Raw genomic sequence first — 13,085 nt, forward strand, 5'->3', positions numbered from 1 at the left:
TACTTCCGTAGTGATACTGCCTCGGAAACACAAGGAGGGTTCGCCATGAGTCGGGTCCGACTTGATGGCACATAACAACAACAACAACAACAACATGCCCTGGAACAGGATACTAGGAAGAGGTATAGTGAGCCCTTTCAGAAGCCTGATTCGTGAGATTGGATTCAAAGTGTTGTGGTCAGCCACCATCTTTGAGCAGGGCAGCACTGTTTCGAGGCCCTGCTTTAATTTTATCTAAATTTGCCCTCATTTTGAAATGATTGAACTCCCTCTCACAACAAATTCTTCATCTCAATCCCATGCAGCTTTTAAATCATTGAAAAGACATTGAGCCATGTCTTGCACTAAAGTCAGGCTATGTAAGAACCTTTGACTTAAGGACACACTTAGGAATGGCTGTCATCTGTAACCCAGGGACTGAATTGTACATTAGAAATTATGTTAAACATAATTCGTTATTTTAATTTCATTTACAGTTTTAAAATTTCCCCTAAAACAGTAGCCTTTTATAAAATTCATAATTTTTCATTATGACATTATATGAGAGAACCATTAGAACCATTCCTATTTTATGTACTTTGTATTAATTGAACAAAATCAAGCTTAAGTTTTTTGCCCAAAATGAATATAGCTTCTGTTTTATTGTTATAAGCATCATGCATGCAGAAAGATATGAAGAATATTATAATCAGTACAGGTATCCCCCCTTTTCTAAAGTTCACTTTATGCCACTTTACTTTTACCAAGGAACTACATTAATACCTGTTTTTGCTAACCAAAAGAAAACAGAAGGGGATTTTCCCTTTTATGAAGAAAAGTGAAACTAGTGTTGACCGGTAGTTTTGCAGCAAGCTTTTAAAGAGGCAGTCTGCACCCTGAACAGCAAGAGTGGCATCACCAGGTTCCTTCCCCAGGAACTACACTCAGCAGCTCAGCCTCCATAGCTGTAAACTGTGTCCATAAACAGTATATGTTAGTGTTATTGTAGGTTTTGTGTGTTATTTGGTATGAATTGGTAGGTTATTTTTTGAATCTGGGAAAGCTCAATGTTTTTTCTCATGTAAATTAATGATGATTGATTCTTCACTGTATACCATTTTGGCTTATGAAAGAATTCATAGGAATAGTTTATATTTGGGTAGTAGGGGAAGCCTGGACTTCAGTACCACTGTATCACCCTGTTGATCTTTTTACATTTCTAGGCATATTTTTCTTTTGTAAAAAACAAGAGGAGTCATACTTTCCTGTCCTCTAACCTGCCTTTTTTTTTTTTTTGCTAAAAATCAAACATTCATCTACATATCTTTGCCTACTTACCAAGATATTTATGAAGTGAAATCGCTAGGTCTTAGTATAAGTAAGGACCTCAGTGGTGCAATGGTTAAAGCATTGGGCTGCTAACCAGAAGGTTGGTAGTTTGAACCTGCTGCCTGCTCTGTGGGAGCTAGATGAGGTAGTCTGCTTCTGTAAAGATTTATAGCCTTGGAAACCTTATGGGGCAGTTCTACTCTGTACAAGAGAGTCATCATGAGTCAGAATTCACTTGATGGCAGTGGGTTTGGTTTTGGTTTCCTTTTTCTATGTAAGTACATTTTAATTATAGTCAAATGCTGCCAAACTGCTCTTCAGTACTGCTCTCTTGTGTGCCTGTTTTAAAAAATGTTAATCGATTATAAAAATACTCTGATAAGCAAGTATAATGTTTTGAAACCTAATAGATTATTGCTTGCTTTTTAACAGCTTTCAGTGCTCTCGGATCAGCAAAAAGCTAATGTAGAGGTAAAACTTGACTTCTTTTTGCTTTATTTAACTGATGATGATAGACTATCTAGAATCTGCCCTGAAATATCTTTTTATTTCAAATTATATCATGTTAAAGAAGACTGATTGACAAAAGGTATTTATTCTTAATTTTAGGCAATCATGTTGGCCGTCATGAAAAAATTGACATATGATGAAGAGTACAATTTTGAAAATGAGGTAAGAATTTTTCACTGAGAGGAAATCAGTTTTAATTCTATTGTTTGCTTACTTAATCAAATTGGTGTTTCAAGTTTTGGTTATTGGAGGCCCTTTACAGCAAGATGTATTTGAAAAGTTTTGTTTTACTGATCTCAACCTTAGAAGCAATTAATGGAAGCCTAGTTAACTATTAGTTAGTAGACTATTAGTCTATTAACTATTATAGTCTATTAACAATCATTTTTAAAAATATTATACAGCATTGAACTTGGTAAAATATTGACAATATGTATTGCTAATTGCATCTTATTTTGTATTTAATGAGTGGTGAATTGAGGCCCAGTGGTCCTCAGATTATAAGTCTCTATGTGGGAGTGGGTATGAGGCACTGAACTCTTTGGATTTAACCATCTTGTCCAAGGTTGCATGTGGTCCAGCCTTCTTCAAACAAAGGGCCATCTAATGACTCAGTCACATGGCATGTAGTATTTAGCTGTGTCATGAAGTGTTCTATTCTCCACGTTAGGCAGTCTAAAACTTTGGACTGTGATAGGATAATGGTGATAATAACCAACATGTTATGAAGTTATGATATGCCATGCTTGTTACATATTATATGTAATCAACAACATAAGTTGTTGAAGGTTCACAAAGCTCATTGTGAACATATTCTGGTGCTAAACCTTGTTCTTAACCACTTCTCTATTTTTCCAGTTGTAGACTTTAAATATTTAGGGCTCTGTTCAGAAATACTGTGAGTAGGGTGGCAAAAGCTAAGCACAGTAGTAATCTCCTTATGTAAATAAATACTGATGGAAAAAGAAAACTTTGTTTAGTTTGTGAATATAGAAAAGTATATGGAAAATCAGAATTTACTTGGATTTTAAGATCTTTCATTTTAAATTTTTAAAATGAGGTTTTAAAATTTCATTATAGGGTGAAGATGAAGCCATGTTTGTAGAATATAGAAAACAGCTGAAGTTACTGTTGGACAGGCTTGCTCAAGTCTCACCCGAGTTACTGCTGGCTTCTGTTCGCAGAGTTTTTAGTTCTACACTGCAGTAAGTTGTCATTGTTTGGTAACATGCCCACTTTTATCCTTTTGCTATCTGGTGATGGAATAAATTAAGTGGTTCATATGATCTGTGTTACTTCTTAAGATCTTCAGTGCATTTCTGAAAACAATACATTTCGCTTCTCTCCTTGATTTCTCTTGATCTCTGGGGAAAATGCTGCATTTTGGGACACAGGCGATAAAATAACATTGGTTATTTCTACTTTTGTAATATAAATTATGTTACTTGGCAAAATTAGTAATTACTATGACATGTAGTGCCTAAGGCACTTGACTGCTAACCAGAAGGCTGGCAGTTCAAACCCACCAGCCTCTCCTCGGAAGGCAGGTTGGGCAATCTACTTCCACAGTGATACTGCCTCTGAAACCCAAGGGAGGGGTCACTATGAGTCGGGTGCGACTCGACAGCAAATAACAACAACAATGGCATCTTAATTAATAGGTAAAAGGTTTTCATTGGTGTCTTAATATCCTATGCAGCACTGGTGGTATGAAAAGTTTGTGTTCATATCTCACTGACGTATTATACCCTGGTAGGAACTGGCAGACTACACGGTTTATGGAAGTTGAAGTAGTAATAAGATTGCTATATATGTTGGCAGAAGCTCTTCCACTATCACATGGTGCTCACTTCTCAGGTGATGTTTCAAAAGCTAGCGCTTTGCAGGATATGATGCGAACTGTAAGTATACTCTATATAAGTTAATGGGAATTCCTTAATTGTTAGAGCTTAGTATCTGTTAGTACTGGAACATTTAAATGTTGCAGTAAATAAGGATTGGTTTCTTAATTTTTTCTAGTTGGTAACATCAGGAGTTAGTTCATATCAGCATACATCTGTAACACTGGAGTTCTTCGAAACTGTTGTTAGATATGAAAAGTTTTTCACGGTTGAACCTCAACACATTCCATGTGTACTAGTAAGTATATCTTTTACTTTAGGTTTTTTGTTATCGTCTGTGTATTTCAGCTAACCAGCAGATACCAAACCCACTGCCATTGAGTTGATTCTGACTTGTAGTGACCCACATTGGGTTTCCAAGGCAGTAAATATTTACAGAAGTGAATTGCCCCATCTTCCTTCCATAGAGTGCCTGGTGGGTTTGATTGCCAACCTTCTGGTTAGCAGTCAGATGCCTTAGGCACTGCACCACCAGATCTCCTTTCCCTGCAAGGTTAAGAGGGACAAATAAGAAAATGTATGTGAGAGCCTGTACACATCCCATGTGTACTAAAACCAAACCAAACTCACTGCTGTCGAGTTGATCCCAACTCATAATGATCCCTCCTTGGGTTTCTGAGGTGGTATCACTATGGAAGTAGATCACCCAGTCTTCCTTCTGAGGAGTGGCTGGTGGGTTTGAACTGCCAACCTTCTGGTTAACAGTCAAATGCCTTAGGCACGGCGCCATCAGAGCTCCTTCCATATATACTAGTAAATACATATTTTACTCAGGATTTTTTGTTATTTTATATTTTAGCTAATCAGCAGATAATATTCCTAGAAAAGCTGTCTGTCCTTCATAATTTTCTTATAGCCAAAAGCTCTTAGAAACAGTCTTTTGAACACACTGAAGCTAAACCATCCTCCATATCTTAAAAATGGAAATATTCTATCTGGTCAGTCACTTAAAATAAGCCCTCAAGGGCCTATTTGTATGTTGTTAGAATTACTTGCTGTATATACCTGGTCCCTGTCTCATAGGCACTAAGAAATAAGATCTGATATGAATAGATGTATCGGGACTATGGGAATAAAAGCAGAAGTAGTGAAAATGTCTCTTGTTTATTTAGATGGCTTTCTTAGATCACAGAGGTCTGCGGCATTCTAATGCAAAAGTACGGAGCAGAACTGCTTACCTGTTTTCTAGATTTGTCAAATCTCTCAAGTAAGTACTGTGTTTAGTTATTTTTATTCAGATTACTAAATAAACCAAAAAAACCAAATTCAGTTGCCATCAAGTCGATTCCAACTTACAACCATCCTCTTTGGGTTTCTGAGGGAGTAAATCTTTATAGAAGTAGATTGCCCAGTCTTCCTTCTGCAGAGTGTCTGGTGGGTTTGAACTGCCAATCTTCTTGTTAGCACTCAGATGTCTTAGGCACTATGCAACCAGATTCCTTAGATTATTTAATAGACGTATAAGTTAGTTTCTAAGAGCTCGTAGTAGATTTGGTTCTTTCTGTTCTAAAGCAGATGTTTCTTTTTCATATCATGTGTTTTGACTTAATTTTCTGCTCATTAGCCGGTTACTTAGTTTATCACTTACAAGTGATTTGCCGCATCCTTTTCTATGTAACACCTGTCAGCATTAACAACATTAGTTATTAAATAAGCTAGCAGTTTTATTGCTGTGGATCAGTATCGTGGGTTGTAAAGAATATATTGTAAAGAATATATCCTTGAAAATACATTCCTAAATCTAATCCATTTTGTGTTTTTTACTAATACCGTTTTTTGGAGTGAAACTGCTTGTTTTTAAGATTGCAAGTTGTCTTTACACTCTATGACTAACAGAGCAGGTAGACATCAGTAATAATCAGGTGTGACTAGCTTAGAACAGAACTTCTTTTTATTTCTGTCTTAAAGGAGGATTTGGTATTTTAACAATTTTTCAGGCATTATTATTAATTATAGTTTTCTTCTTTGTGTTTATTCAGTAAACAAATGAATCCTTTCATTGAAGATATTCTTAATAGAATACAAGACTTATTAGAGCTTTCTCCACCTGTAAGTATCTATTCTTAGATAGACGTTCCCCAGATACATGATTTCAGCCTTGATGTTAATACCTTTGTGCCCCTCCCCCCCCTTTTTAAAGTTTTTAAAAATAGCCTTTAAGTGGACAAAGTTTAGTTAGTTCTGTTTACTAGCACATCTGTTCAGCTATAGGAAACAAAACACAGTAATAGAAATGGAAAGGAATTAAGAGTTGACTGATAAATCTGTGGTGTGTGCTATGATCTCCTCTCTTCATACTGTTAAACAGTAGTGAAGTATTTTATGGAAAAGGAAAAATTCAATTTCTGAATTATTTTCAATTTAGTACTAGGATCATCCTAGCCATTTTCAGCAACTGCTACTATCGCTAAAAGTTTTCTGTGTAATTTCAGGCTTGGGGTAAAAAATTTTAAGTACTGTTTAGTCTGAATATATTGTTGATTTACTAGAAAGATTTAAGTTGAAGTCCTTTGTATGTACATTTTGATTCATATATACTTTTATGTAAAGCAAAATATGGACATTGATTTGTTTTTTTCATTTTGATAAAAGTTATAACTCATTTGAAAAATGTTTAAAATAAAAAATAATTGTACTTTTATTCTTTTAAGCACTGAATTCAATATTTAGGTTATGAAAGTTAAATAATTTTATTGTATGAGAAGTTACCAGTGAATTATGTGGTTAATTATCTTTGCCTACATATTACAAAAACCGATGAAGTACCTACTTAATGCCAGTCAGTTTTCCTTGGCAGTTCACACGGACCCATAAAATTTAGGCATCCAAAAAGCCATGTTTAACCATATTAACTTGCAGATACTGAAAATATGTTTTTCATACAGTGAGTATAAATAGGAACTTGTAGTATTACTGTAATCCTTATTCAATATATGAAAAGTCCTGATCCAAGTTGCTTCTCCTAAATGTTGGCTAAATAATAAGGTTATGAGTACCGATTTTTTTTTAGTTATTTTATTTGTGCATTCTCAACTCCTAGTGAAAAATGATAAATCTCAGTAAGTATTTTCAAAGAATGAGAATTTTTTTGATAATAAAACCACCACATAACTTAAAAATCTGTTTTAAGACTAGGTTTTTATGTAGTTTCTTAATACGTATTGTATTATTGAAGCTGGAGAAGCCTGTAAGTGTTTTCCCTCTTTTCTTGGCCTTTTTGAGTATATAGATATAAAAAAATAACAGAACCTACTAATAAAAGTTGACCAGTATATGGAATGCTTGGTTATGCTTGAATGAGATGAGGTTTTGTCATTTGTAGTCTTCAGTGGGGCAGTGCTTTATTTATTTAAAATAATATTTGATTGTGTTTTAGGTCAATGTGTATACAGCAAATTAGATTCCCCTTTTAGCAGTTTTTAAGGAGCTCTGGTGGCATAGTGCCTAAGGCATTTGACTGCTAAGCAGAAGGCTGATGGTTCAAACTCACCAACCACTCCACAAAAGGAAAATGGGCCAATCTACTTCCATAAAGATTTACTGTCTTGGCAACCAGTGGGGGTCTCTATGAGTCAGAGTCAACTTGATGGCAGTGGGTTTGGTTCTTTTTTTTTTAAGCAGTTTTTATACAAATTATTTCATGCCTTGGTTACAGTTTTACAATGTATCAACATTCTTATTATTTCCATTCCGTTTGTTTTGTTTCCATTGATCTAGTTTCCCTTGCCCTTGCCTTCTCACTTTCGCTTTTGGGTAAAAGTTGACAGTTTAAAAGTCTGTTGTTTAATGGAGCATATTACTTATGGTGATACTGTTTATTTTATAAGCCAGTCTATCATTTGGCTGAAAGATGACCAGCAGAAACACCTTTAATTCCATGCTCAAAGTTTCTCTTAGGGTGGTAGTCCCAGGGGTTCCTCTGTTTTCTGTTGGTCTAGTAAGTGTAGCCATTTTTAGAAATTTGAGCTTTATTCTACATTTTTCTTACATTCCATCTGGGACCTTCTGTGGTGTCCCTGGTCAGAGTGGTTGGTAGTGGTAGCTGGGTACCATCTTGTTCTGGTCTCAGGCTAGATGAGGCTGTGGTTTGCATGGGCTGTTGGTCTCATAGATTAGTTTCCTCTTTGGGCCTTTTATTTCCTTCATTGCCTTTTTCTCCATTAAGAGTAAAGACCAATAGTTGTGTCTTAGATGGCTGCTTGTAAGCTTTTAAGGCCCAGATGCTACTCACCAAACTAGGTGAACATTATCTTTTTGAACTATGTTATGCCAGTTTACAAAGTTGTCCCCAGGACTGTGGCCCCAAGCCTTTTAACCCTGTAATCCAATCTTGCCAGTTGTTTAGTTATGTCTAGGAAGGATCCATAAACTGTGTCCTCTATGTGGTTTGTTATAGATGTAGATACCTATGCAGTACATACAAACGTGTGTATATGTATATCTATAGTTACATCTATACATGCATGTGCATATACTTGCCTTTCTATACACATATGTGCATCCATATATACCTAACACCCACTTATTTTTGGTTGTTTTTACTATTGTTGCAAAATTGTATTTACCAAAGTTTTCCCTTTTTCTTGTGTACTTCTCAATGTCTTTATTTACCTTGGTCAGGTTGTGCTGACTTCAGTCATTCGGTCTTGCCTTCTCTGTCACCAAAAGTAACAAGTATCTGCTATTAGAAAGGGATCCCCCCTTCAGCCCTGGTAACCATCAGAGAATTTTTCATTCTGGGTCTTGACTTTTTGTAATATTGGGACCATAAAATATTTGCTTCTTGTGATTGACTTATTTCTCTCAACATATTATCCTCCAGATTCATCTGTGTTACAAGATATTTTGCAGACGACTCATTATTTATTATAGTTGCATAGTTTTCCTTTGTACTATGTACCACTATTTATTTATTCATGTATCTATTGATGGACACTTAGGTTGTTTCCTTTTTTTGCTATTGTGGGTAATGCCACGAGGAACATAGACATGTGCATGTCTGTTTGTGTCACTACTCTTATATCTATAGGCTATGTACTTAGAGTGGGTTTGCTGAATCTTAAGGTATTTATTTCTAGCTTTTTGAGAAGGCCCCATACTATTTTCCAAAATGGTTGTACTGTTTCGTAGTCTTAATTTTAAATGTTCTAAAACAACAATTGGGATGAGTTAGTGTGCATGGGAATGTGCTTTTGTTTTTAAATTCTTAAACACTCTTTTAAAATAATAACTTGTGTGGCCTTTTGAAAGCATTTTTTCTATACTTCATTTTAGCGTTATAACAATCATACAGGCAAGTAAGATTTTTACCAAAAAAAACATGGTAGAAAGCTAACTAATAATTATCTTTTGCAAAGTTTTATCAGAGCTAAAATTAGAACCATGGTCTTTTGACCTCAAGTTCAATTTTCTTTCTATTATGTGTTCCTGGGAGAAAGTTTGTTTTTTATAAGTACTTCATCTGCTTTTTAATAATGAATTGATGTGATAGATCATATCTCTTATCTCTCTTGCACTTATTCTGTTAATGAGAGGAACTGTAAAAAGAAAAACTTCAATAAGACTAAATTTCATTCTAGGAGAATGGTTACCAGTCCTTGTTGAGCAGTGATGATCAGCTGTTTATCTATGAGACAGCTGGAGTGCTGATTGTTAATAGTGAATACCCAGCAGAAAGGAAGCAAGCATTAATGAGGAATCTGTTGACTCCACTAATGGAGAAGTTTAAGATTCTGTTAGAAAAATTGATGTTGGCACAAGATGAAGAAAGACAGGCATCTCTAGCAGACTGTCTTAACCATGCTGTTGGATTTGCCAGGTGAGCATGATTACAATTAAAAATCATAAATTTTGTGTTTTTACACAGGCAGTTATTTGAATCATTCAGAATTGGGTACAAATATCTATCTAAAACCAGATCATCCAGGGAATTGTCTAAACCTTTCTCTTCTAAACCAGTGAATTAAAAGATTTAGCGAAGGAAAGGACTAGATTTTATAATGGTCTGTCTGTATTTCTACCGTGACATCTATAATCCTTAACTCCTCTGAATTCTTTGGTATAAACTGATAATGTATTTAGGGGATTAGTTAAAGTCTTTTATATTAGGACATAATGGGACATCCTAGATAAGTCTTGGAGCCTTCTTTTTAGCTGTTGCATTGTGTCCTGAAGACTACCCAAGCAGCCATTTCTTTCTCTACCCCTACTTTTTACTGGCAAACAATAACCGAGTGAGCAGTTAGTAATTAAAAGTTGTATACAGAAATTGCTACATAGAAATTACTTCAGAGAAAGTTAAATATTAGAGAAGTTGTATAAATAACTTGACTCTTAAGATTGTTTTCTAAATTTAAATGAGTAGCTTGTAGATTGTTTAGTACAACCTGGTCTTAAAAGTGGGTTTTTTTCCTCTTTTTTTTACTATATTATTGGCATTTTAGTAAAACATTTAGATAGATTCACATTACAGTATTATACTAACTACATGTCATTCATTTAATTTGAGACCTTTTGTTCTGGAATGATAACTATAAGCAGTGGATTACAAATAACCATATTAACTAACGATGGAGTCATTGTGACATGGAAAATAAAGAATTGATTCTTAGTTTTGTCAGTATTGTAATTTGTTTTGCATTAATTTTTATTACTTTTCTACACTTCTAAAAGATGTAGTCTTAACTAGTCTGATTTTGCTTATATAGTCGAACCAGCAAAGCTTTCAGCAACAAGCAGACTGTGAAACAATGTGGCTGTTCCGAAGTTTATCTGGACTGTTTACAGACATTCTTGCCAGCCCTTAGTTGTCCCTTACAAAAGGATATTCTCAGAAGTGGAGTTCGTACTTTCCTTCATCGAATGATCATATGTCTAGAGGAAGAAGTTCTTCCATTCATCCCATCTGCCTCAGAACACATGCTCAAAGATTGTGAAGCAAAAGACCTCCAGGAGTTCATTCCTCTTATCAACCAGATTACAGCCAAATTTAAGGTACTACAAACCCTTACATATGACTTAACAGTCTTTCCCTGATCTTAGATGCATTTATCTTTGGATATATTTTGACATTTGTTCTTGGTCTATTTTTTTAAATAGGAGTTTCTTGAAGGCATGGTTCATAGGTATTTTTATCACCCCCAGTGTCTAGCAAACTGTCTGAGCCATAGGATATGCTTAAAGCAGACCTTAGCTATACAACGGAAGAAAATGATTAGTCTGCCATTTTAGGAAAACAAAAACTGAGTAAAAATTGTCCAGAGAGGTAAATAAAAAGCACTGTAATTTGACTGCTTGGTAAAGAGTTTAAAAGTTATTCAATATATTATAGTTAGTTTTATGTACAAGGAAATTGAAGTCAGGTATAAGCCAGCTAATGAAAATAGCTAATGTTTACATGGGCTTTCTATATTTAAGCTCTAACCTAAGCATTTTTTGATCATATAATTAATTTAGTGATAGACTTCATTTCTTAAAAATTTATATTTGAATATATTCCATGGCAATATTCTCTTGTAAAATATGTCTGACTTTTTATTATTGTAACTTGAATCTTAAGCTATAGGAAATGGATTAAACGCGATGAAGTTTTCAATAATGTGTAGTTTAGTAGATTTGCCTTAATATTCACTAACTGAGTTAGAATATATATAAATATATATAAATATTAAGATATTTATTATCTACATAATTTATGTGTTTTTTAAAATATCTTCTAAATTTCATATTAATCTTCTTACTCATTTCTCAAGTAGTAATAGTTGTTTCTAATCTTTAGATGCAGGTCTCCCCATTTTTACAACAGATGTTCATGCCTCTGCTTCATGCAATTTTTGAAGTATTGCTTCGACCAGCAGAAGAAAACGACCAGTCTGCTGCTTTAGAGAAGCAGATGTTGAGGAGGAGCTACTTTGCTTTCCTACAGACAGTCACAGGCAGCGGAATGAGCGAAGTCATAGCAAATCAAGGTGGGGGTGCTTACAGTGCCTAAACTGTCTGCTTGAGTTCTTTTCCCGGGTGTACATCTATATGAGGAGGAGCTAGTTGAAATAAGCACTAAACTTTTTAAGTAGTTATATGTTGGCCCCTAGAATGACAGTTTATTATTGTCAGGGCAGAAATCACTTTCATCTCGAGCACCTTAAAACTCCTTTGTATTCAGTTTTTTTTTCCTATGACAGTATCTTTTAATTGTTTTTTGAATCCTATAACTAGCGTGGTGGTAGTCACTTACCAGAATTGACTTGACAGTTGACTCTTACTGACCAGTTTGCCGTTTTGAAATTAAAAATGGAGCCCTGTGGACAATTCCGCTTTCAGGGGAATATGGAATTTTCAGTGTTTGATGCTTAAAATTTAGGCGTCTAGTTAATAAAAATCAAGGGATTTTATCAATTCTAAATGATTTTATTTTACTACTGTATATGAAACAGAGCTTTTCGTTGCCTTTCTAGTTTTCTTTCTTTAAAAAAAAATTAAATTCAAGTTTCTTTCTTTTCAGGTGCAGAAAATGTAGAACGTGTATTAGTTACTATTATTCAAGGGGCAGTTGAATATCCAGATCCAATTGCACAGAAAACATGTTTTATCATCCTGTCAAAGTTGGTAGAACTCTGGGGTAAGTTGATTTTTTTTTTTTTTTAAACTTCATTTTCTTAATTTGTTTCCTAAGACTCTTAGAGGTGAAATATAATTGTAGCCCTAACATGAGATAGAAGCACAGAGTTGATTTTCCCTGGTGATAAAGAAGTTGACTTTTTTTTTTTTTTTTACACAATGTTCATAGTGTAAAAGCCAAAAACTAGAAGCAATCCAAAAGTCCATCAACAGGTGAATGGATAACAATTATAACACATTCATACAGTGGAATACTATTGAACAGTAAAAAAGAACAAACTATTGATAGATAAAACAGGCATGAATTTCAAAATAATTATACTTACTGCAAGAAGCTAGATGAAAAAAATTATATACCATGTAATTCCACTTATATAAAAATATATAAAAAAATGGAAACTAATCTGTAGTGAAAGAAAGAATAGTGATTGCATGTGGAGGATGGGTGGGAGAGAGATCACAAAAGGGCAAGAGTAACTTTTGTAGGTGATGGATCTGCTCATTATCTTGATTGGGATGATAGTTTCAAAGGTGTATGTTGTTACTGTTGTTCATTGCCTTAAAGTTGATTCTATAGTCACCCTATATGGAGAGTAGAACTGCTCCATAGTTTTGTTTTTTAAATAATTTTTGTTGTTCTTGTTGAAGATACACATAGCAAAAACAGACCCCTTCAGGTTTCTATGCAACCCTGCCTTTAAGCAATGTAGTTTCCTCATCACTGTAAATGAAACTCAGGACTCCATAAGC

At 34.6% G+C, this 13,085-nt stretch overlaps 1 protein-coding gene across 1 annotated transcript in view; it reads left to right on the forward strand.

Moving 5' to 3' along the window:
* Positions 1 to 13,085, forward strand: part of XPOT (exportin for tRNA) — a 49,923-nt gene that overhangs the window by 22,522 nt on the left and 14,316 nt on the right. The window contains exons 9-19 of the mRNA XM_007942734.2: positions 1,741 to 1,779; positions 1,918 to 1,980; positions 2,899 to 3,023; positions 3,575 to 3,719; positions 3,838 to 3,957; positions 4,832 to 4,926; positions 5,699 to 5,768; positions 9,299 to 9,537; positions 10,427 to 10,712; positions 11,497 to 11,686; positions 12,220 to 12,336. Of these exons, the coding sequence (XP_007940925.1) occupies positions 1,741 to 1,779; positions 1,918 to 1,980; positions 2,899 to 3,023; positions 3,575 to 3,719; positions 3,838 to 3,957; positions 4,832 to 4,926; positions 5,699 to 5,768; positions 9,299 to 9,537; positions 10,427 to 10,712; positions 11,497 to 11,686; positions 12,220 to 12,336 (1,489 nt within the window). The remainder of the gene's footprint in view (positions 1 to 1,740; positions 1,780 to 1,917; positions 1,981 to 2,898; positions 3,024 to 3,574; positions 3,720 to 3,837; positions 3,958 to 4,831; positions 4,927 to 5,698; positions 5,769 to 9,298; positions 9,538 to 10,426; positions 10,713 to 11,496; positions 11,687 to 12,219; positions 12,337 to 13,085) is intronic.

The sequence above is a fragment of the Orycteropus afer genome, unplaced genomic scaffold (assembly GCF_000298275.1).
Source record: "Orycteropus afer afer isolate SDZICR_OR568_19922 unplaced genomic scaffold, OryAfe1.0 scaffold00097, whole genome shotgun sequence".
Taxonomy (NCBI): domain Eukaryota; kingdom Metazoa; phylum Chordata; class Mammalia; order Tubulidentata; family Orycteropodidae; genus Orycteropus; species Orycteropus afer.